The 25339-nt window shown below is 46.7% G+C and overlaps 2 protein-coding genes and 1 long non-coding RNA gene across 12 annotated transcripts; 1 reads left to right on the forward strand and 2 right to left on the reverse strand.

The window, feature by feature from the left end:
• Positions 1 to 452: 452 nt before the first annotated feature.
• Positions 453 to 9612, reverse strand: Thg1l (tRNA-histidine guanylyltransferase 1 like). Of its 10 annotated transcripts, none has more exons than XM_006994639.4 (6): positions 9389 to 9612; positions 8059 to 8235; positions 6699 to 6868; positions 5550 to 5638; positions 4400 to 4507; positions 453 to 2306 (listed from the first exon to the last, which is right to left on the reverse strand). In XM_006994639.4, the coding sequence occupies exons 1-6, from the start codon at positions 9577 to 9579 to the stop codon at positions 2145 to 2147; spliced, it is 897 nt and encodes a 298-aa protein (XP_006994701.1). In that variant the 5' UTR covers positions 9580 to 9612; the 3' UTR covers positions 453 to 2144. The 10 variants fall into 10 exon arrangements, with proteins under 10 accessions (XP_006994701.1, XP_042139809.1, XP_042139807.1 ...); XM_042283875.2 differs by lacking the exon at positions 9389 to 9612 and adding an exon at positions 9260 to 9293; XM_042283873.2 differs by lacking the exon at positions 9389 to 9612 and adding an exon at positions 8766 to 9259.
• A 4038-nt stretch (positions 9613 to 13650) lies between these two features.
• On the reverse strand, positions 13651 to 17568 carry LOC143274557 (uncharacterized). The gene is made up of 3 exons (XR_013053234.1): positions 17158 to 17568; positions 15021 to 15218; positions 13651 to 14436 (listed from the first exon to the last, which is right to left on the reverse strand). It is a non-coding gene; the product is annotated as an uncharacterized LOC143274557 (long non-coding RNA).
• An 869-nt stretch (positions 17569 to 18437) lies between these two features.
• On the forward strand, positions 18438 to 21590 carry LOC143274555 (uncharacterized). The gene has a single exon (XM_076578199.1). The coding sequence runs from the start codon at positions 19617 to 19619 to the stop codon at positions 21588 to 21590; it is 1974 nt and encodes a 657-aa protein (XP_076434314.1). The 5' UTR covers positions 18438 to 19616.
• The last annotated feature ends 3749 nt before the right edge of the window (positions 21591 to 25339 follow it).

The raw sequence follows: 25339 nt of genomic DNA on the forward strand, positions 1-25339 counted from the left end.
AAATGACTATCTTAGGAGAAGTCCAGAGATAGGCTTCCCAGTATCTGAAAGCACAAACTTTCTCTAGGGGTTGTCATGAAACTTGGTTTTTAGTCCCTACTTGTCCAACTTTGATATAAAATGCTATCAACTTACCATTAAGTTAAATTTGCTCATCAGAGCTAACGATCTCACTGCCTCATCAGCATGCTGAGGGAATTGCTTGCCAAAAATGCTATAATGCTGACGGCCATGTATCAGAAGCCTTTGGGCTTAAAAAAAAAATCACATTGCTGAGTCCCAAAAATTCACATGGGTGTCTTACATTGGCACTTCAAAATTAAGCATTCAAACAAACACTCTTAAAATGTTCCCAGAAGCCTCTGGATGTCTGCCATGTGGGTACATACATCCTAACTTTCTCAAAGACATACACACAAGTTAGACTCACTCTGTAGAAACCAATTAAGTAGGCCAAGGAGTTGAAATCTTTATTATACTTTTTTCCCCCCTTAAAAAGATTTTAGCAGTTACCAAACATGAGCTCTCTTGCTTCTTCCTGGGGAGTGGGGAGAACAGGAAGGGAAAAAATGGCATCAGCAGATGGGGTGTCAATTAGTGAGGGATGAGGCCAGACGCTGCACTTTCAAAAATACATTTTCTTCTTGGCTGTAAATTCTGCAATCCAGACCAGGAAGCAGGACATGGGCTGTCTTTTAATTAATTCCTGATGGAGGCAAATAATCTTTTTCCTCTAAAATATAAAACAAGGTCAAGAGGAAACCTGACTTTCCTATTGAATCCAACACACCTCGGCAACAAATGATCCCCATTACTACTCTCTGCCCCCTTGCTGACTCCATCCCACCATTAGCAGGAGGGGCTCCCCCACCCTCACCCCCCGCCCCCAGACAGGGTTTCTCTGTGTAGCTTTGCGCCTTTCCTGGAACTCGCTTTGGAGACCAGGCTGGCCTCGAACTCACAAAGATCCGCCTGCCTCTGCCTCCCAAGTGCTGGGATTAAACGTGTGCACCACCACCACCACCACCACCACCACCACCACCACCACCACCACCACCACCCAGCAGGAGGGGCTACTTTAAAACCTCTGAAATTCCAAGGCTACACAGAAAAACCCTGTCTTGGGAAAAACAAACAAACAAACAAACCAACTCTGAAATCAATAGCGCCCCCAACCCCAACTCCAGCCTTTTTCAGTCTTGCCATGTAGTCCAGCTTGGCTTCAAACGTTTGCTCTTCCTGCCTCAACCTCCTGAGAGCTGGGATTAGGCTAAACCACGGCATCAGGCCTCCTGGTGCTCCTGAATTCACATGTTACGGTTCTGACTACATTGAGGCTATTTGAAAATGCTTGCCCAGAAGTCTAACCCAAAGTCAGCTTTTCCAACTGAAGTACTTCCGGTGTCCATGGAGTAGCTGTTTCTCCATCCTCACTCATACACACACATATAGCTCCCCAAAATACCTTTTCTTCAGAAGAGTTAAGTGATTGGAAACTATGTCCCTGGTCGGAGATGATGATGATCATGCTAACAGTTGCAGAAAAATCAACCCTGGCACGGTGCAGGGCACCCAAACCACTCCTCCTTTGTTCGGCTGGAGCTGCCACCCTGAGGAACTGGCACAAAGCCCCAAGTGTTCCCTGGGATTCCTCAATCTGGAGGCATCGTGCAGGCAGGAACCCATATTTAACTTCATGCCAAAGATGAGCGCAAGTACTTGGCTGTCAGAAGTGGGATTTTTCAGTCACCACATTCTCTAGTTAAGAAAGGTGGGTGAGGGTAAAGTTTGGGCTCCTCTTCTTTCAGAGGTGAAAAGAGGCGACAGGTTTTTGTAAGGCTTATACCACAGCTAAAAATGACTCCGCCAGCAAAGCATGAATAGTTCTTTTATAAAAATAGGATCATGATTTTGAAAAGAGCCAAAGAAGTCATGTTCTAACACCGTTAAAAAAAAAAAAGGTATTCTGCTTAAGCACAGTAAGATACACCGCCCCGTCCACTGCTTCTTTTTCTGTCTCCACCCAACTCCAGCCACGTCACTCCCTCCAGTATTCTTGGGGCTAGGCATGCTCGAGCCACCTAAGGAGGGGAGACTCAGGGAGCCCTGCATGGGTGAGCAGAGCAGAACTGCAGGGTGCTGGGTCAGTTCCCTTCCTCCAGAATGTCCGGGTGTTCCTTCCAGAAAGCATCCCCAATGAGGTCGCAGTACAAGGGCAGCGGCCTGGTTCTGGTCCGGGTTATGGTCATCTTTTTCCCCTCCATTTCTTCTGGCAGCCTAATTTCTTGTGTCTTGACTTCATCCACCTATGAGCAAAAGTAGGGACAGTGTTGTGAGTGGGAGAGGGACCCAAAGAGAATTATGGGAGAAATTCACCTTTTTACTTAATATGCCACTGACTGTTAAGAGTTTTATCAACAGGGTAGACATCTTTCTTTCTAAGTAGAAATACAAATTAGGTTGGCATGGAGCATACACCTTTAATCCCAGCACTTGAGAGGCAGACAGATTTTTATGGGTTCAAGTCTAGCCCAGTCTTCACAGTGTGTTTCAGGTCAGCCAGGGCTACACAGTGAGCCCCTGACTCAAAAACAGACAGAATGAAACAGTACTTTAAGGCTGTGGCTGGAGATTTGTGGTAGAGTTCCTCTCTAGCATATGTAAGGCCCTGGGTTGATCCTTGGCAACACAAAATTTTCAACAACAACAAATCTCGTAAAAAGATCACTTTACTGTATTGTGAAAAGTGACTGTGATGACTGGCATTAATGTCATCTTGCCACCAATCAGAATCATCTGCGTAGGAAGACTCACTGAGGAATTCTCCAGACTGTTTTACCTGACTCTCAGTGTGGGCGGCACTTTCTGGTACCAAACCCAGCTCCCATCACTGACTTGGGACCAGCAACCCAGGAGCCTTGTAGGTCTTCAGTGCTGGGGTGGGACTACTGAGCCACCCAGCCCAGTGAACTGTGCAATTACAGGGTTCTCTCCCTTGCCAGTGTGAGACAGGCCCTGAGGGACAACTCTAACTGCTGAGACACCTAGCCCAAGAACCAGGTAACTAATGGGTCCTCATCCTCTTAGGTGAGAGACAGCAGTTGTACTATACTGTGTAAGTTGATTTAATAACACACACACACACACACACACACACACACACACACACACACACACACACACACGAGTACGTATTTATATTTACATTCATCCTATTGTTCTGTTTCTCCAGAGGCACCCACTAACACAGTAGACTTAGGAACAAAGGGGACTCATTTCCTAGTCATCACTGACTATGGAAGATGAAGGCATCTAGATGCCCACATAAGCATCCAAAGCTGTATGTACCAAAGAACAAACATGTAAGAAAACACTAATAAATGAGCTGAGGCTGCCAGTGGGGCCGGTGGCTCTCAGGTACCTTTAGATCTTGAAAGTACTCATTCAGAAACAACTAACACGAAAAGAAATCAATTTAGAGAAATAATTATGCCTATGAGCGGAGAGCAGAGAAAATATTGGTGGAATTAAGTATAGAGGCATCCAAGAATACTAAGGCAAGTATGAATTTCTAGGGGAATCTCAGGAAATTGCTGAAAACCAAAGTCTCTTTTGCTACCTCCATCCCCATTTTATAGTATCTCTTAGTGCTCAGTACTTTGGCTGTCTTGGAGTGGATGGACCACTTAATGATACAGGAAAGAGTATTTTTTTAAATGTTTTATGAAAGCAAAATTCTTCCGATCTATAGTCTACTCCTTAAAAAATATTTATTTTATTTTATTTTTTAAGACAGAGTCTTACTATGTAGCCCTGGCTGGCCTAGAACTCATTATGTAGACCAGGCTGGCCTAAAACTCAGAGTTCTGTCTGTCTCTCCCTCCCGTGTGCTGGGATTAAAGATGTACACCACCATGCCTGGCTTATTTTTACTTTATATGTATGAGTATTTTGCTTCTGTGTATGTACATAGGCATACCACATGCATGCTGTGCCTGAGGTCAGAAGGAGGTACTCAATCTCCTGGGACTAGAGTTACACATGATGGTGAGCCACCATGTGGGTGGCGGGAACTGAACCCGAGCGCTCTAGAAAGGAACAAATGCTCTTAACTGCTGGGCCATCTCTCCAGCTCATACTTTGCCCGTTAAGAGGGTTTATTTGATATGAGGACACAGAAAACAAGGACTAATTTAAAATTCTGTGATACTGTTTACAGCGACCCTGAAAAAAATGAGCATCCAAACTGTTCCTCCCAGAAGTCTCCTATTGGAAAGTATCGATGCCACATTAGCAACCAGCACTGTACCCAGACATGGGTGGTGGGCAAAACCCAACCTGGGGGAGACTAGGGCTCCCACGTCCTCACCACCATCTTTCTGTGAATATGTAGCCTTACCTTTTGCCACACCAACACTGTCCCTTTCCTGTACATCTGTGGCTCGTCATTGTAGTTGATGTGGAACTCAGAGAACAGGATCTCATTCTTGTCTGCTGTCACAGTTCCCTGAGGAAATGCGGAGAGAGGAAAAGTTCAGTCAGTCTTTCTGCTACACGCCCACCACCCAGGAGGATTGTTGGAGCTCATCATACTGGATTTTCATTTGAATTAAAATTCCAGTCAGTCTACTGCTGAGCTATACCCCAGCCCCTGACATTCTAATCTAGGGGGGATTATTACTAGCCCCTGCTAGCACAATCTAATCTAGTCTACATTCATCAAGTCCCCTTCTGCTGTAAACCCAGTTGCACTGTCCAGACTACGTGGGGTTTGCTAACAGTAAACAAGAACTCTGTATCTAAACTTGGTGTTAATGTTTCTTACTTGATTTCCGGGAAGAAAAAGCGGAGGAAGGCTATCTTTACCCTGCTAAGAGGAAGCCAACTCTGAGGTGGGCTCTAACTAGACATGGCTGCTGGCGTTCCTACCGGTGTGAAGTCTCCACTACTGACAGTATTAGCAAAGACAACCACCTCAGTAATCACAAAGGAGATCTATCAGGACCTGTCACAGTGCGTCACTCACTGGGGAACCAGTCACCCCACAGGCCACAGTGCCATCTCAGAAGAAGGCCAGTACTTACTCAGCACTTACTTCTCCATGGATTAATGCATAATTAAAGGCATGTTCTTTCTATAAACCTATGAGGTAAGAACTATTACTTCTAAATTTTACTGAGGTGGAAAGGATACACAGAAGTAGGGTTATTTGACTCCCAGAGCACTGACGGTCACTATACTCAGGGGTTCTGAACCTAAGAAGCAACAGGAGCCCAAGAGGACCTGGCATGAGGGAAGAGGCCGCACAGGATTAAGGAGAGGAGCGCGTGCACCAGTTAAAGAGGGGAGCCAAGTGTAAGCATGCTGTCACAGCAGCCCAGGGGGAGTAATAATCCATCCCTACTGACAGCAAGCAAGGCAAGAGCTTCTGCCACCGAGATCTCTATAGCCTTTCAAAATGGACCTGTAAAGAAAGCTAAGGAACCACAGAGAACATTCCAGAAATGTTATGAGAAACCAGCTGTGTTTCTGTCATAGGATCTTTATACCTTTAATCTCTCCTGGGCTTGGACTGGTGTTAGTCCAGACTGCTGGATAAGGGCCCAGAAAACTGTATTATAAAGATTATTGATGTGACCTGTGAGGAAAACAAAATAACATTTATATATATACTGAATCATAGTTATATATAAACATATATTATTATGTATTATAGTATATATACTTTGTTTTATATATAGACTATTTATGCTTCCAGGAACCCACAACCCAGCTTCTCTCCACTTTAGAGTACACAGATCTCAGAGACGTTCAGTGGCTTGCCCAGTCTGCCTACACAGGGAACAGATGGGCAAAGGGCTAGGCATGTAAAACGTATTTCCTAAAGCCAGCTTCAAGTGGTCATTTCAGTAAAGCCTTATGCAAATATGTTGACTTAAGTGTTCATTCTAGAAACATTTTTCAAGCTACCGGATTCATACTATTTCATGTGTGTGTCTCTGTGAGTTTGTGTTTCAAAGCAAAAAAGGAGCCGCCACCACACAGGCTCTGCATAAACTGCGTGGAAATGCAAGACTGCCTTATCTTTAGATTTTAAAAAGCAAACAGGAGCTGGAGAAATGGCTAAATGGGTAAGAGTTCTTACTGTGCAAGCCAGAGGACCTGAGTTTGGGCACAGCTACATGTACCTGGAACCCCAGAGCTGTTGGAGATAAGGAGGATCTCTGGGCGTGCTGGCTGCCAGACTTGCTCCAGGAATAAGGCAGAGCAGAGTGACAGAGCAGGACATCCCACTTCCTCCTCTGGCTCTACAACACTTGTAGAGGCAAGCACATGTAAGCACATGCATGCACACATACATCACATAGAAACATTCATTTGCACACACACACACAGAGTACAAACAACTACAGGTCATTTTCCTGTAAAATCACCTAACTTTGCAAATATTGTTAACTAGTATATGAGAGCGAGCTGGGTGTGGTGGCACACACACTATTACACAGGCCTTTTAGAGCTGAGGCAGGATTTGAAGTCAGCCTGGGCTATAGAGAAAGACTATGAAGAGAACCCCCCACCCCTTTTTTTTAAATGCTTGGCTCCAAACAACATATCAATGAGCCCAACTTGTATCAGATCCACAGCTCTAATGTACAGATTTGGTGTGTGACTTGAACTGTGTCCATCATGCCACTTACAGTCTGCCTGCCGCCAACTGAGGTAGTCCTTCAAGGTCTGGTTGCTAGGATACAACACGACTCTTCCATCAAATCCTGGGGGATACAGAAGGGGCTGGTCCTCAAAGTAATCCGGCCAATAAAACACATAACTGGAGGCGAACTGGGAGGCCACGAGAGTCATGAACTTACTTGCAAAGGCAAGGCAGGTTGGGTAGGAGAAGGGAAGAGAAAGTGTTTGATATTAATTCGACACCAAGATAGGACCTGTGGATGCAACAGAGAAATTACACAAACTGTCCAAGCAGCCAGAAGATAAAAGATATTCAGCTAAGACGAACTTTCAACATTCTGGCTGCATGTTTTGAATGTGGCCTGTCTCTACGTAAGTTACTCACTGTCTTGGTCAGGGTTACTATTACTGCAATGAAACACCATGACCAAATGCAACTTGGGCAGGAATGGGTTTATTTGGCTTACACTTCCATATCACTGTTCATCATCGAAGGAAGTCAGGACAGGAACCCATGCAGAGCAGGAGCCTGGAGGCAGGGGCTGACGCAAAGGCCATGGAGTGGTGCTGCTTACTGGCTTTCTCACCATGGCTTGTTCAGCCTGCTTTCTTACAGAACCCAGGACCACCAGCCCAGGGATGGCACCACCCACATGATCTGTTTCTTCCTCTATCAATCACTAACTAAGAAAATGCCTGACAGGCTTGCCTACAGCTGGATCTTCTGGAGGCATTTTCTTAAGTGAGGTTCCTTCTGGGAGGCCTTAAGCTTGGAGAAAATTGACATAAAACTATCCAGCACACTCCAAATTTTCCTCCATAGGATGTAGTATAAATTTATGGTTCAAGATTTTGTTGTTTTTCTTTTGGGGTTTTGGTATTGTTTTCAGTCTTGGAAGAAAAGGAACCAATATTTCAAAAACATACCAATTCATCATATAATTTGATTCCTCTAAGAGTTTCAACATACTACCAAATTAAATATCAAATTTATCTTCTTAGTTAAAAGTTTAAATAATACTTCAATGCATGGAAAAAAAATGACACTGGCCAAGCTACCTATGAATCACTAATTCTCTCTTTTTCTACTCTCTGTTTACAGTCTAAATAGTCAATGTAAGTCAGCCAGGGAGCTGGATTGATGGGATACAGATGGGAAAGAATCAGATAAAGAAAGCATCTGAAAAAAAAAAAGATAGCACAAGAATGCTCAGACCTCAATTGAAGGAAACAGCCAAAAGAGAAAATGTGCACTCTGTAGATGCAACATCACCTGAAATATTAAGCTCTCAGCTGTTATCAAGATAAACAGAAGAGCAGAGAACAGGAGAAAGAACACCCTAATGGAGGGCTGGCTTTGAAACCCACCTGGCTCTTCTTTTAAACCAATTGCTTTTCTGCCTGAACACAAAGCTATACTCATCACTCTGTCCATATGCAATCACAATGTCCTCCAGCTCCTCCATTACTGTCTGGGCACATTTGGTCATCAGATTGAGAGCCCGACTGTCGTTAGGTTTTGCAAAGTTGTGCTTCTCAGCAAACCTTCATTGAAGAAAGAGAAGGGCACAGACGGTGGAGAGTCTGTCATTACCACATCAGTTCACAGAGCACTTAAGAGAGGATGATGCTGCAAGCATGCTGCTAGCTACAGCTTAACATGTTTCCTTGAGAACTGCAGCAGAGATGGAGAAATAGCTCAGCAGGTAAACTGTCTTATAAATATGAAGACCAAGTTCCATCCCTGAATCATAAAAGGGGGCGGTGTTTCTGGCACCCACTTGTGATCCCAATGCTGGGGAGGTGGAGACAAGAGGATTCCTGGGACTAGATGACCACCAGGCTCGGTGAGTTCTAAGGATGTTTCATGAGAGACCTTGTCTCAAAAAAGACAAGGTGGGCAGGTATAAGGAGTGACACCCAAAAACTGACCACACACTTACATACAAATAAGCACACGAAAAAATTTGCAAGTTTTTCTTTCTTGCTTTTGACCAATTGACAAAAAGGGATACAACTGCTGGGCTTCAATTCACTTTCCTGGGACGTTCACCTTACTGGGTAGAGGATGTTACCTTATGTCCTGATGATTAATCATATCATTAATCATAGTCCTGATGATTAGGAGATCAAGATGTAATTATGCCTGGCTCTTATTAAGTGCTTGGTACACATATAGCTATATGGACTTACACAGTTAGAAAATAATAGTAACTAGCAATAACGTAACACTTTATTGAAACTAAGTCCCCATCGGTTTACTTTGTCTCTCTCCCACTGACTATAGTGCAGTCAGTCCGTGTAATAGGAAGCTGACAATGAGAAAGGGATAGACTATCAACTCCTGCCCACAGCTAGGCTTACGCAGGCCTCTCAACAGTCAGCCCTCAAAGAAAACAGAAGGGTTGCACACTTGGCTGAAGTTTAAGTAGTGGCCCGGGAAGTGACTTTTCTCCCCGACAAATTTCTTGCAAACTGGTTTCTACTTAAGTAGCACAGGCTCTTCACTAATTACACTATCTGGCTTCTTTTAAGTATCCCAGCCAGGGGGCAGCAAATTCTGACCGACCGTAGCAAGCCCTTCCGGTGACGCTCAATGCTGAGTGCTCATTGGCTGCTGCGTTACCCCAGTAACTGGGAGCCGCGCATTTCCCGGAAGTGCAGGCGCCGCACGCGGTCTCCCGCCCCATCAGCTCACCGGTGGAAATTCCGGCCGTCCAGCCGCACCACGACCCAGCAGTGTGGCAAGCAGGTATCGTCAGCCTCAAAGTCCCGCACGTACTCAAACTTGCTCTTGGCCATGGTCACCCCAAGCCTCAGGAACCGTCTCAAAGTAACGGAAGTGGCGGCCAAGCGACTGCCGATCTCAGCAGCGTTGAAAGGCCACATTCCCCATGGGGAAGCACTGGACGGGCCCCACCCCGGAAGTTCCTGTCGCCGACGGGGCCGCTCTAGCCACGGTGGAGGCTTCTCTCTCCACTCTCCTGTCTTCCCCTCAGCAAGTTGCCAGGACTGTGTACCCCAGCCTGGAACAAATCACTCTCGCGAAGCTGTCAAACGTTGTTTCGTGACCAAGTTTGAAAGTGTAGTTGTGACTCTTTTGTCTCTTATTTCTAAATAGCATTTACAAATCATTTCCAAGTAGCATTTATAAATTCCTTGCAAAGACTGAAATACACTAAATTATCACTTGACAGCTTTGTGGATAGGGTCTTCCAGATTCTTCTCGGTAAGTTTAAACAAGGAACATAAAATAGAAACCAGTCTTCTGTACAATTGTGTATTTTCCCCCATTGACCTTGTTTGTTTTTCCCAGTTTTATTCACTGGTTGTTCCGAAGAAGTGTGATTTAAACAAAGAAAGGACAGCTCAGTCTATAAAGGTGCTTGACACCAAGTGTGATGACTTAAGTTTGGTCCCTGGAAGCCACATGGTGGGACCTTCCTTCCTCAGGTTCCTGGTAGCTGATACCAGAGGCATGCTATCCTGCCATATGGCATTAGGTGAATTTTGTACTCATCAACATAAAGTAATTTTGTACGTGCATGAGCTTGTGTACATCTGTGTTTATGTGTACATGGAAGTCAGAGGTAGACATCAGGTGTCCTCTTCAGTCCCGTTCCCTCCTAATTTTTGAGACTGTCTCTCGCTGATTCAGCTAGACTAGGTGGCCAGCAAGTTATAGGGAGCCTCCTGTCTCTGCCTCCCTAGTGCTGGGACTACAGGTATAAACTTACACGTCCCACTAGTTATGTGAATGCTGGGAATTTGAACTTGGGTCTCCCTGCTTGCCTGGCAAGCATTTTAATTACTGAGCCATCTGCCCAGGCTTGAGCTCATGCATTTTAAAGATGCGTTTCCCAGCTTTGCCCATTGACACGGATGAAATGGCACCCTGTAAGCAGCAAGCGTCGGTTCTTGGTTGCCAACGCCACTCCTCATGAGAGTAAATTCCTAGAAGCAATAACCACCTCCAAGTTAGCTGTGTCACAGAAAACACAAAGTGAGGCTAAGACACACGTTGCAGCAGAAGGGAGAGAACTGCTCAGAGTAATAAGAGGATGTGATAAAAATGAGCCTTTGTGAGGAGTGCTTCCACCAGGCAGATTAGAGATGATTGGAGCATCAGTAAGAACTGCGGTGATTGATTATGACACACAGCAAAGGCCAAACAAAGCCCACAACACCATAACAATACCCAAACAAGGAAAGCTGTGTTTGATGGTGTTGGAGGTAATTGTTACACTAACTTCTTTGTTTTTTTGTTTTGTTTTTCTTTTTTTTTTTTTTTTTTTTTTTGGTTTTTCGAGACAGGGTTTCTCTGTGTAGCTTTGTGCCTTTCCTGGAACTCACTTGGTAGCCCAGGCTGGCCTCGAACTCACAGAGATCCGCCTGGCTCTGCCTCCCAAGTGCTGGGATTAAAGGCGTGCGCCACCACCGCCCGGCTTTGTTTTGTTTTTCAAGACAGGGTTTCTCTGTGTAGCTTTGGAGCCTGTCCTGGATCTCACTCTATAGATCAGGCTGTCCTTGAACTCACAGAGATCTGCCTCTGCCTCTGCCTCTGCCTCCCAAGTGCTGGGATTAAAGGCGTGCCACCACAGCCCAGCCTGGTGATTGGTTATTAAAAGAAACAAGGCATTTGCCTTGTGTCTCAGTTATAATTCAATGCCAGCTGATGAGGGAAAGCACTTTACAGAAGAATGCTGACTAGCTTCAAATATGGAATGGAGGGCTCAGATGATCAGGGTTTTCTATGAAATAATTCAAATGTGGATCAGGAATGGATACTAAAACTGATTTATATAATTTGTGAAAATACTCCATGTTCTCCAAATCTGGTGTTATTGTCTCCCAAATTGCTTGCTAGTCACAAAAAAGAAAAACACAGTCATAAGCAGAGCACTCGCTACCTTCAGCCAGTCACCAAGCCAGTGCCATTGATTGTGCTAAAACCTACCACCACTGGAGATCCTGGTCAGCCCAACATGACAGACATACAAGGTTGGTTAGAGTTGACTGAAGTATTGAACCGGTGGGTCACAATCTTCCCCACATCTTAAAATTGGAGGATACTTTTGAAATTGCCAAGTCCCATGCTTCTTTCGGAACCTTTTCAAGTATGAGCCAAGCAACAGTGTATTTTCTTTCTTTTAAATAATTTTCTCTTTGCATCTTTTTAAAAGAGACTTTCTTTTTTATTGCTTGTGTACTCAAGAAGACCAGAGGAGGGTGTGAGGTCCCTTGGAGCTGGAGTTACAGTTGTTTGTGAGACCCCAGATGTGGGTACAGGGGATTGAACTCCAGTCCTCTGGAACAGCAGCAAGTGCACTTAACCAATAAGCCATCTCTGCCACACCTGTCTCATCTCCTAAGACTTAAAAAGTTAAAAAAGAAAAAACATAGATGAAAACCTCAGCGTGCATACTAGGACGGTAGGGTAAGTTAGCATAGTTACTGGGTAGGTGTACTGCATAGGTTTGTGTCAAGATGTACACCAAATCCTAGTAATGACTTGTCCAGAAACTCCTACTTTCTTCCCATCCACTTATCTAGTTGTTTTGTAGTGGTTCTGAGGTTTCTATTGGTTTGTGAATTGAACTTAAAACTGTGTTTACGTTCCTGGTTTCTGCCACAAATGAGGTAGGATTCACCACAGGAGTCTCCAGGAATTCGGGCCATTACCAATGTTCTACTGTGTTTGTTTTATGAATGTTTTTATTAGTGTGTGGCAGTTGTACAAAATAATGGACATCATGTTCATACATGCATGTAACATATTCTGATTATATTCATCCCCTGTTATACTCCCCTGTCCATCACACATATTCTGCTCGATCCCATTCCTTTTCTTAATATTTCCTCTTCTAGTTACACGCATTTTTTTTTAGGGTCCACATATGAGAGAAAAAATGCAGCTTTTTGTGTCTCACTTATTCCTCTTGGTTGTGTTAGACTCCTGCTGCTGTGATAAATAAGCCCAAATAGGAAGAACTTATCCAGCTTATGATTCCAGTTCACCGTGGTGGTGGTGGGGAGCTCACTTCCTGGCATCCAAGAGAAAGCCTGGGGGAGAAAACCTGTACTCTAATAATACAGTTGTCATGGTTATCTTAGTCAGGGTTATCATTGTTGTGGTGAGACACCGTGACTCAAAACAACTTGGGGAGGAAAGGGGTTGTTTGACTTACAGGTTACAGCCCAGTGTCAAAGGAAGTCAAGGCAGGGACTTGGAGGCCGGAACATGGAAAGCTGGCTTGCTGTTCAGTTTGCTTTCTTCCTTCTCTTCCCTTCCCTCCCCTCCCCCATCTTTTTTTTTTTTTTTTTTTTTTTTTTTTTTTTTTTTTTTAAGTACAAGGTCTCACTATGTATCTCTAGGTGTCTTGAAACTGAAACTCACTGTGTAGACCAGGTTGGCCTCGAACTCACAGAGGTCCTTCCTCCTCTGCCTCCTGAGTACTGGAATAATAAGCATGTGCCACCGGCCCAGTTTGCTTTCTTACACAATCCAGGGCCACCTGCCCAGGATTGGCACTGTCTGTAGTGGGCTGGGCTTTCCCACATGGAACATTAATCAAGAAAATGCTCCCACAGATAGGCCCAAGCCCAGCCTAATGGAGACAATTCTTCAGCCGAGGTCACCTCTTCACCAATTTGTGTCAAGTTGACAAAAACTCCCAGCATGCTGTTCCAGATTGAAATGGACTTGAAAGTCAAACCAAACATAGTGAGTGTACAAATTCTGACTCAGTACTACCTTCAAAACTGCTATAAACACACTGGGGGTAGTCTAATTATAAGCTGTCATTAATCACCACTGTCTTTTGAGTTTATTTCTTGCTCATTACTGCTTTTTCTTCAGGGAGGCATTTTGATCCCCAGATTGTCTCAATACAAAATCCAGGAAGTGATTTGAGAAGTTTCACCACTGGGTGGTGCAGCATCTTTTTTGTTGTTGTTGTTCATTATTTTTTCTATTTTTGTCAGTTTCATACACATATGTTGTAGAATATTATTTTAAGGTTTGTTACTTTTGTTTGTGTTGCATTTGTTTAACTCCGTGAAGCTGTGTTACTGTGCCTGTCTAACACACCTGATGGTCTAATAAACTGAATGGCCAATAGCGGGGCAGGAGAAAGGATAGGCGGGGCTGGCAGGCAGAAAGAATATACAGAAGGAAAAGAGAGATGGAGGAGTGAAAAGAGGAAAAGTAGCCAGAGAAGGAAGAGCACTCCAGGGGCCAGCCACCCAGCTACGCAGCAAGCCACTTAAGAGTAAGATTTACAGAAGCAAGAGAACGGGAAAAGCCCAGAGGTAAAAAGTAGATAGGATAAGTTAAGTTAAGGAAAGCTGGCAAGAAACAAGCCAAGCTAAGGCGGGGCATTTATAATTAAGAATAAGCCTCTCTGTGTGATTTATTTGGGAGCTGGGTGGCGGGCCCCATAAAAGAGCAAAAACAAACAACAACACAATGTTCTGTGATCATGGTTACTCCCCATTATTGTCTTTATCTATCTCACACCCCTCATGAGCCCCCTTCTTCCCCAACTCTTCTCCTGTACCTACTTCCATACCTTGTTTTTCTTGGCACAGGTCTTGTGCATGTGGTTACAGCTGTGAGTGTTCCTCATTGTGATGGCCGCCCATTATCGGAAGACAGTGTTTCATAGCACTCCTCTCCATCTTTCATTCTGCCCTCCCTTCCATGATGTTCCCTGGGCCTTGGAGCCAGCAGGGGAGTATTATCTCCTACACAGAAGGGGAAAGGAAGTAATTGGAACAGTAATGTAATCCACTGGAAAGGTTCAGTGATCAAAAGTAGGGACTTATGGAAGATAACAGCTATGTGCTTGTATAGGAGACTAAACTTGGGAGATACTGGAAGGATTTGGCAAGGTAAATATAGGTTGCCAGAAAAGACAAAAGTGGCAGAATGTTAGATTAATTTAATGGTTGTTATGGGGACATTGTATTAGTTTCTCATCTCTTCATGTACATATAGAGAAATTCTGTCCCTTCCTGTCAAAATACCTTAAAATCCAAACAGACATCCTGTGGCTGTAACTATCTGGTCCATTTTGAAGGATATTCTCAGTGCTTGGCTGTGAACTAGTCACATCTCACACACAAGCTCACACACTGTGCACATTGCCCTCAGAGGCTGAGGCCTCCAGTTTTGGTATGCAGCTTCTGTCTCCAGTGGCTACGGGTCTGATCACTGCCTCTCGATTCCAGACAGGCAGAAGAAAGGAACAACCAGCCAAAGGCCATACCTCCCCATGAATCATTTCTCTTTATGGGTTTTTCACTAAAGCGGGACAAATTCTGCTTACTTATTTCTGGTCTTTCTTATCTTCAGGAGACGTGAGGACATGCAGTTCTTTTACCCTGGCGCCTGGCTGTCACCAACAAGGGGAATTTTTTCGGTTTTGTTTTTTTTTAAATGCCAACATGTTTTTGTTATATTTCTATTTCTGAGACGCTTCCATTCAGAAACCACTTCATTAAGATTTGGCTGATTTTCCCTTGACCTAGGTTTATTTTGAGAAAAGCTTAGATTATAGAATTTATTATAAAAATCAGCTATTTGTTTTTACATTGCTGCTTGATCAACCATAAAGACCCAAACTGAGAGTTACAGCAGATGGCACTGTAAATAAAACAGCACCTCTTTATGTAACCCGTTTAGCAAAGTGAAAAATATTTAATGTATTATTAAAAATGGTCTTGGGCTGGCAAGATGGCTGGGCAGGAAAAGGTTCATGTCACCGAGCCTGATGACCCGAGTTAGAACCTTGGAACACCACGTGGAGAAAGGAGAGAGCCCATTGCCCCAAGTTGGCTTCTGACCCCCAAGTGCACATCATGGCATGCAGGTCCCCCTGACACACACACACAAACACACAAATGTTTAAAATGTGTGAAGGGCTGAAGAGACAGCTTAGTGATTAAGAGTACTTATTGCTCTTGTAGAGGACCTGAACTCAGTTCCCAGAACCCACATGGGAGCTCACAACCACCTGTAAATCAAGTTCTAGGGGAATTAGCAATGTCTTTGTGGAAACCTGCATACATATGGTGTACACACACACACACACACACACACACACACACACACACGCACGCACGCACGCACGCACGCACGCACGCACGCACACACACACACACACACACATACTTGCACTTAAAGTAAAATTTTTTAAAAAATTTAGCTGGGCAGTGGTGGTGCATGCCTTTTATCCCAGCAACTGGGAGGTAAAGGCAGGCAGATCTCAGTGAGTTCGAGGCCAGCCTGATGTACAGAATGAGTTCCAGGACAGGCTCCAAAGCTACACAGAGAAACCCCGTCTCAAACAAACAAACAAACTAAAAGAAAAAAATTAAAAGAAAAACCAAAAAAAAAACAAAAAAACAAAAAAACAAAAACAAAAACTGTATTTTAAAGGTTTTCTATGTAAATATTAGAACAACATACTTATTTCTTATCTTGTTTTCAAGTCTTATTTTTAGGTATGCCTTACAAAAGCAAACATCAAATAAAAATACTCTCAATTAGTACATCAGTGCTTCTAATGTCAAGGTAACTGGTTAACGCCTAATGTTTAGTTTCTACAAGCACTAATTTTGCACACTCAAAATACCTACCCATGATTAGACACTCAATGTTTGATATGTTTGGGTGGCGGGGTGATGTAAATGATAAAATAAGTGTATAAGATCTGAAAGTTAGTACAAAAACAATGATACGAAAGTTAGTACAAAAACAATCTGTCTATTAAATATGGAAAATAGTTCTGTTTTCTTTGGCTCCACATGTGGATTTATGCTGTCCTTAAACTTGATGAAAAAAATCTCAAAAGAGCATCTACTGATGAGAAACTAAAGCTGGGTAAGCAGATTTTCTGGAACTGGGGCAGACAATTAATTGAAGACATTCATTTGCCAGAAAGAAAGTAGCCAACGATGGAAAGGCTTTTTTTTTCCCTTTCTTTTGAAGGGTTCATTATAATGTTTCACCCTAAATCCCATTACACTGAAAAACAAAGCATTAACATGCAGTTTTCAAAGAATATTTTAAAATAAAAATTAATGCTTCAACACACTGTGCTCTAGCTAAGTGAAATTTCACTCTTAATGGTTTGAAAGACTACGTAGAATGGCCTTAGAGGATTTACAACACAGTGTAGATGGAGGGTTTGGTGTCATCGGTGTCTTCATCACTTCTGAGATCATCAAAGTGGCTTCCGTCGCCATCTCCAGGACCACATGTGTTGGTTTGTTGACTTTAGTATGTCCTGGAACTTCCCTTCGTCCTCCCAGACCTCTAGCTTCATCTGCATTTTACTACAATTGTATCAGCTTTGTTACCCTGATAGTCTCACAGACCAACCAGTATAAGATCTGAGATGTTTATCCAAGCCTTGTCCACCCTCTAGAAACATTAACTCTCCTTTTACATTTTTCTCTTACCTCTGTTCCTGTTTTTAACTGTTTGTACCTTCTTTCTTTGGCATAATGATAAGGGCAGCCCTGGGGTAAGGCAATGACTCATTTCTGCAAGCCACTGCTTTAATGGACAGGCTGGAAGTATCATCAGGGGTAGATCTTGGTGCACAATGAGTAAGTTAGGTTGGTTGGTTAGTTAGTTAGTTAGTTGTAAGATAGTTATCTTGAATCATGCACAGCTCATCTAGAAAAACAGAAAGAGGGAAAGGAAGGAGACCAGAAAATATGTTGAGACTTTTTGGTAAAATGAAGCATTTATCCAATTATTCTTTATCAATAAAAAAATTGGGAGTCAGATATGGTGTAAGAACCTGAATGATCAGAGAAGCAGCAGAGAAGCCACCAGTGACCTCTTACCTCTTCCATTCCTCCATCCCCCCCCCAAAAAAAAAGGCTGAGATCTTCCCTAAGTCCTGACTTACTACTTTCTACCTCTCTGTCTGGCCTCAGTCCTCCAAAACCTCTATGGTTAATTTTGGTCAGGTGGTGCTGGGCTGTGGAGACTCCTAGGGAAGCTAAGAAGGGCGAAACAGCTCCCTCGCTTCCTAAAAAGAATCTGGGACTTGTTGCATTTTCTGGTGTTATCATTGAAAAAAAAAAAAAAAGCACCAGGAGAGCTACCCACAGAGCCTGGAAGTCTTCATTTCTCCATGAGTCTCCTGAATTTGGGGTTCTGTATCTGAGTGTCGAAGCCAGTGACTAGTTCTCTTGAGTAGCCAGCCCAAAAGAGGAGAAAGGTGTTGTGTGTCTACAGACAGAGTGGGATTACATCACTGCCTTCCCTCACAGCCTGTGAGTGTGTCCTCCGGCACCCCCCCTGTTTGAGCATAGGTAGCATCTAGTCATCTGGCAAGTCTGTCAACTTCCTGTTTGTTCTTCATAGTGTCTCCAAAAGCTATTGTACGTAACTTGGACATAGCTGACACACAAGAAGGATGATTTCCAACATGGAGGCTGGGGGATGAATCTAGATGCTGTATCTTGAATATGTGGCTCAGTATCAAGTAATTATGGTAGATGGTAATTAATTGAGTTAATATGAGTCCTAGGAAAGGTAATGATAGGTTTAGTAAAGGTCTAAGGGGTTAGAGGGGGAGTCAGGAACTAGGAGTTGCCTGTGGGAGCACTGGGCAAACTTAGATGAAGCTGGAGACAGACAGCTGGTGTGGCCAAAGAGAGCTAAAGCTGTTCTTACCCCAAGAAACCTGAATAACAGTGGAGGGTCAGGGTGGTACTAAATGTCCTGAAAGACCCCCGCTCCATTATGAGGATATGGGGCGTTGGGCCGATGTTATGCCCCCCCAATAACTTGGCCTTAGAAACGCCATTCTGCAGGAATCAGAAAAACAGGAGTTCACAGCTGTGACTAACTAGCCAGCCGGCCTTGGAAGAAAAAGATAACTATGGTCAGCCATCGGGCCTAAGATAGGGGATAATTGGGTCAGCAGCCTTGGGAGTAAGACAGTTGATATTTTATGGCGGGCCCCTGGCCTTGAAGAATAGGCAGCTGGCCTGGGCAAGGCCAAGTCAGCCACACATCAAACTTCTGATAATTAAAGAACGCGACCCCAAGTTCACCCTGGCCCTCTGTAAAACAGCCAATAGGGACCCTGTAACTATGCTTCTCGCTTCTGTAGCCGCGCCTCTGCCCCTGAAATCCCATAAAAAGTCCCCTTTGCCCTCGGTAGGCGCGCAAGTCTTCTGAGAGACTTGGCCCCAGGTACCTGTGCATTTAATAAAGCCTCTTGCTGTTTGCATCTGATCTGTGGTTTCGGTGTGTTTCCCGGGTCCGGGGTCTCTCCCTGAGGGAAGATCTCCCCTGGGGGTCTTTCATTTGGTGGCCCGTACGGGGATTGAGACCCCTCCCTGGGACCACCGACCCACCATCAGGAGGTAAGCCGGCCGGCCTTGGTTTATGTCATCCCTGTCCAGTCTGAGTGTTGTCTGTTTGCCTAAGTGTTGAATGTTGTTTGTTTGTCTCCGCGCCTGCGTCTGATAATCTGTCTGTGTCAGTGGATCTGAAAGAGGGGGCCGACGGGCCTGGACTTCGCCGCTGAACCCTAGGAGACGTCCTAGGGAAATCTGAAACCCTGGAAGGAATTCCACGGGAATCTGTAGTGCCTTCTGAGGCACGGTCTGAAGTGCCTTCTGAGGCACGGTCTGAAGTGCCTTCTGAGGCACGGTCTGAAGTGCCTTCTGAGGCACGGTCTGTATTGCCCTCTGGGGCACGGTTTTTTGGGGCCACTCACGTATCAGAGGGATACGTTGTGCTGGTTGGAGAAGAGGGGGTTGGACCCTCGCAGTCTCCTTCTGAGGTTTTGCTTTCGGTTTGGAACCGAAGCCGCGCAGCGCGTGTCAGTGTTATTTGTATTGGTTTGTTGTTCCTTGTTTTCTGTTTAACCGTTCTCCTCCTAGAGACAACCATGGGACAGACTGTCACCACCCCCTTGAGCCTCACGCTTAAACACTGGTCAGACGTAAAGATACGAGCCAACAACGAAGGAGTCGTAATCAAGAAGAAAAAATGGATCACTCTTTGCGAGGCCGATTGGGTTAAAATGAATGTAGGATGGCCTCGTCAGGGAACCTTTAACCTTAGTCTTATTTCACAGGTGGAGGGAAAAGTTTTTGCTTCCAGTCCCCAGGGCCACCCGGACCAGGTCCCATACATTGCCATGTGGAGACTCCTGACAACAGAACCTCCCCCATGGGTTAAGCCGTTTCTCTTCCCCTCGGCCCCCCGGCAACAGCAGCGCTCGCCGAATCCCGGGGCCGAGGAAGCCAGATCGGCGGATCCCTCCCACTCCCTGTTCCTCCCTAACCCCACACCAGCAAGTCTTTTCCTCTCCCCGCAGGCCGCCGCGCCGGCGCAGGCGACTGTGGGAGGTGGGAACGCGCAGGCGGGTGCGCAGGCGACTGTGGGAGGTGGGAACGCGCAGGCGGGTGCGCAGGCGACTGTGGGAGGTGGGAACGCGCAGGCGGGCGCGCAGGCGGCCGCAGGTTATGGTGCCGGCGCTCAGGCGGGGCCGGGGATGGGATCGGCGGGAGACTGCTCCCCGACCGGCTCTGGGACGACTGGGGAGCCCCGATTTGGGGAAGGGGGCTCAGGAGGGACGGCGCCACTGATGAGCGCCAAACCACTGCTCCCTCCCGCCTCTCCTTCCTCCTCCCTTTACCCTGTTCTCCCACGAAAGGATTCCCCTAAGGCTCCCGTCCTCCCCCCGGACCCCAATTCACCTCTTATTGACCTCCTCACAGAGGACCCACCACCATACCCAGGGAATCGGGCACCGGAGGGACCGGTGGCCCCTGCAATGGCACCGGAGGGACCGACGGCCCCCCCGGAGGCGCCTGAACAGCCTCCAAGGAGAGAGAGGGAAGATGAGATTCCGGCTCCCTCCCCAATTGCCGGTCGCCTACGAGGAAAGCGCGACGAGCCAGCTAAGGAGTCCAGAGCCTTTCCCCTTAGGGAAGGTCCTAACCACCAGCTCCAATACTGGCCGTTTTCAGCGTCTGATCTCTACAACTGGAAACAACATAATCCCCCTTTCTCTAAGGACCCTGTTGCCTTGACTAACCTGATTGAGTCCATTTTAGTGACCCACAAGCCCACTTGGGAAGATTGTCAGCAGTTACTGCAGACCCTCCTGACGGTGGAGGAAAAGCAGCGGGTCTTCCTGGAGGCTCGGAAGCGGGTTCCAGGAGAAGATGGAAGACCCACCCAATTGCCTAATATCATTGACGCAGCCTTTCCCCTCACCCGCCCGAACTGGGACTTCGCGACCCCGGAAGGTAGGGAGCACCTACGTCTCTATCGCCAGTTGCTCTTGGCGGGTCTCCGAGGGGCAGCTAGACGCCCTACCAATCTGGCCCAGGTTAGAAATGTAACCCAGGGAAAGGAGGAAACGCCGGCAGCGTTCTTAGAAAGACTTAGAGAGGCATACAGAATGTATACCCCGTACGATCCAGAAGATCCAGGACAGGCGCCGGGTGTCATACTGTCTTTCATCTATCAGTCAAGTCCAGATATAAGGGCCAAGTTACAGAGACTAGAAGGATTGCATTCACTCAGTTTGTCAGATTTATTGAGAGAGGCAGAAAAAGTGTTTAATAAGAGAGAAACTCCTGAAGAGCGGGAAGAGAGATTATGGCAGAGGCAGGAAGAGAGAGATAAAAAGCGTCATAGGGAAATAACTAAAGTCCTGGCCACTGTAGTATCTCAGGGACAGGTCAGCGAGGGAGTTAGGAAGAGAGATCGGAGAAAGCCACCACTGGACAAAGACCAGTGTGCTTACTGTAGAGAGAGAGGACATTGGGCTCGTGACTGCCCAAAGAAGCCTCAAGAGTCTCGGAAGCCTAAGTCAAGGGCCACGGACCTCCTCAATCTGGAGGATTAGGGAGGTCAAGGCCAGGAGCCCCCCCCTGAGCCTAGGATAACTCTCAAGATTGGGGGGCAGCCAGTGACCTTCCTGGTGGACACCGGGGCTCAACATTCAGTCCTGACCCACACCGGGGGCTCTCTCAGTGACCGCACAGCTTTGGTCCAGGGGGCCACAGGTAGCAGGAGATATCGATGGACCACCGAGAGAAAGGTTCAGCTGGCATCTGGACAGGTAACCCACTCTTTTTTGCATATACCTGACTGCCCTCACCCATTATTGGGCCGAGACCTGTTGACTAAGCTCAAGGCTCAGATCTATTTTGATGATAAGGGGTCGACTGTGACAGGACCCAAAGGGACCCCCCTACAAGTCCTAACCCTAAAACTGGAAGAGGAATACCGCCTGTTTGAATCTGAGCCCTCTAAGGAGCCACCACAAGAAATGCAGGACTGGTTGAGGGAATTTCCCTCAGCATGGGCAGAGACTGGCGGCGTGGGGCTGGCTCGCGACCAACCCCCACTTGTTATTCAGTTAAAAGCTTCCGCCACTCCCGTTTCAATCAAACAGTATCCTATGTCCCGGGAGGCCCACGAGGGCATTAAACCGCACATCAGGAGACTTTTGGACCAGGGAGTACTTGTGCCCTGTCGATCACCTTGGAATACCCCCCTCCTGCCTGTAAAGAAACCTGGGACAGGGGATTATAGACCGGTTCAAGACCTGAGGGAGGTTAATAAACGGGTTGAAGATATACACCCCACGGTGCCAAACCCTTACAACCTCCTCAGCACTCTTCCGCCAACCCACGTTTGGTATACGATACTGGACTTGAAGGATGCCTTCTTCTGTTTGAGATTGCACCCCCAGAGCCAACTACTGTTCGCTTTTGAATGGAGAGACCCAGAGATGGGACTTTCAGGACAGTTGACCTGGACTCGGCTCCCCCAGGGGTTTAAAAACAGCCCGACTCTTTTTGATGAAGCCTTACACTCAGACTTAGCCGAATTCCGGGTTGAACACCCGGCCTTAATCTTGCTCCAATATGTGGACGACCTCCTCCTAGCAGCCAGAACCCAGGCTGAATGTCAGAGGGGCACTCGGGCCCTTTTGACTAAACTGGGACAGAAGGGCTATCGGGCTTCGGCTAAGAAGGCTCAGATTTGCCAAAGCAAAGTCATTTACTTGGGTTATGCCCTAGAGGGAGGACAGAGATGGCTCACGAGAGCACGGAAAGAGGCCATACTCTCCATACCCCCTCCAAGGAACCCCCGCCAGGTGCGGGAGTTCCTAGGTACAGCCGGCTACTGCCGCCTCTGGATCCCGGGTTTTGCTGAAATGGCTGCCCCCCTGTATCCTCTCACCAAGCCTGGGACCATGTTCCACTGGGGAGAGGAGCAGCAACAGGCCTTTCAACGAATTAAGAACATCTTACTTGAGTCACCAGCCCTTGGCCTGCCAGATCTGACCAAGCCTTTTGAACTGTTCGTGGACGAGAACTCAGGCTTTGCAAAAGGGGTACTGGTACAGAGATTGGGGCCATGGAAGAGACCTGTAGCTTATTTATCCAAGAAATTAGACTCGGTAGCTGCAGGATGGCCCCCTTGTCTGCGCATGGTAGCCGCCATTGCTGTTTTGCTCAAGGATGCAGGGAAACTGACTTTGGGACAGCCATTAACTGTGTTATCCTCTCATGCGGTGGAAGCTCTGGTCCGGCAGCCCCCAGACAGGTGGCTCTCAAATTCCAGGATGACCCACTACCAGGCTCTGTTGCTAGACACAGACCGAGTGGTGTTCGGACCAGTTGTCTCCCTCAACCCCGCAACCCTGCTGCCCTTGCCAGACCCATCCGAGGAGCACGATTGCCTCCAGATTCTGGCGGAGGTCCATGGCACCCGCTCTGACCTAACAGATCAACCGCTGTCGAAACCAGATTTTATCTGGTTCACGGATGGGAGCAGCTTCTACCAAGAAGGAGAACGGAGGGCCGGAGCAGCTGTTACCACCGAATCAGAGGTAGTTTGGGCCTCACCGCTGCCGCCTGGAACATCGGCCCAAAGAGCAGAGCTGATCGCTCTGACCCAGGCCCTCCGGATGGCGGAAGGTAAGAGACTCATGGTTTATACTGACAGCAGATATGCCTTCGCCACTGCTCATGTACATGGAGAAATCTACAGAAGAAGAGGCCTCTTGACCTCGGAGGGTAAGGAAATTAAAAACAAAAAAGAAATTTTAGAACTCTTAAAGGCATTGTTCCTCCCGCATCAGCTCAGCATCATACATTGTCCGGGGCACCAAAAAGATGACTCTGTCGTGGCACGGGGAAATCGGCTGGCTGATCTAACAGCCCGGACAGTCGCCTTACAACCCCCAAGGGGCGACCAGCTGTTGGTCTTGCAGGACCAACAGCCAAGTAGAGACCCCATGTCTTACAGCCCGGAGGACCAGGAACTAGCGAAGAAAATGGGGGCGAGATGGAGCCCCGAGCGACAAGCTTATATAATGGATGACAAATTAGTTATGCCAACCTCCCATACCAAATATATGCTCAAGTTCCTCCACGCGTTAACCCATCTGAGCAAAAACAAGATGAGGGCCCTTCTGGCTGATGAGACTTCGGGTACTGTATTATTGAATCAGGAACAGGTCCTCCAACAGGTGACTTCCAGCTGCCCTGCCTGTGCCCAAGTTAATCCAGGAAAAGCCCATCTGAGCAGAGGGAGCCGCCTGCGAGGTCACCGCCCAGGAGTCCATTGGGAAATTGACTTCACCGAGGTAAAACCCGGACTATATGGATATAAATACCTTCTGATTTTTGTAGACACATTTTCAGGGTGGATGGAGATCTTCCCTACCAAGAAGGAGACCGCTAACGTGGTAACCAAGAAGCTCCTGGAAGAAATTTTTCCCAGGTATGGAATGCCCCAGATATTGGGGTCAGACAATGGGCCCGCCTTTGTCTCCCAGGTAAGTCAGAAGGTGGCCAGGCTACTGGGGATTGATTGGAAACTTCATTGTGCATACCGCCCCCAGAGCTCAGGACAGGTAGAACGTGCAAATAAAACCATTAAGGAGACTTTAACCAAATTAACGCTTGCAACTGGCACTAGAGATTGGGTGCTCCTACTCCCCCTAGCCCTTTACCGAGCCCGGAACACTCCTGGGCCTCATGGCCTAACCCCGTTCGAGATTATGTATGGAGCTCCCCCACCAATTGTAAATTTCCTTCACCCTGACATCTCCTCTTTTGCCACTAGCCCTACCCTAGAGGCACACCTCCAAGCCCTCCAGCTGGTGCAAAAGACGGTGTGGAAACCCCTGGCGGATGCATACCGGGAGCAACTGAATCGCCCGGTGGTGCCTCATCCATTCAAGATTGGGGACTCTGTCTGGGTCCGACGCCATCAATCCAAGAACCTAGAACCGAGGTGGAAAGGACCCTACACCGTCCTGTTAACTACTCCCACCGCACTCAAGGTTGACGGGATAGCGGCTTGGGTCCACGCGTCACATGTGAAGGCTGCCAAGGAACCCGACGAAGCTGAGGACACCGAGACATCAACATGGAAAGTTCAACGCTCTTCGAACCCACTCAAGATAAGACTCACTCGGGGGTCCCCTTGATCCCCCTAATAGTCCTCCTCCTGACATTAGGAGGGGCATCACCAGAGAGCCCCCACCTGGTTAAGAAAATTACCTGGCAGGTTGTCTCACAAACTGGGGAGACGGTCTGGCAAACAACCGCCCTTCACACCCCCTTTACATGG

Source organism: Peromyscus maniculatus, chromosome 8 (genome assembly GCF_049852395.1).
Source record: "Peromyscus maniculatus bairdii isolate BWxNUB_F1_BW_parent chromosome 8, HU_Pman_BW_mat_3.1, whole genome shotgun sequence".
NCBI lineage: Eukaryota > Metazoa > Chordata > Mammalia > Rodentia > Cricetidae > Peromyscus > Peromyscus maniculatus.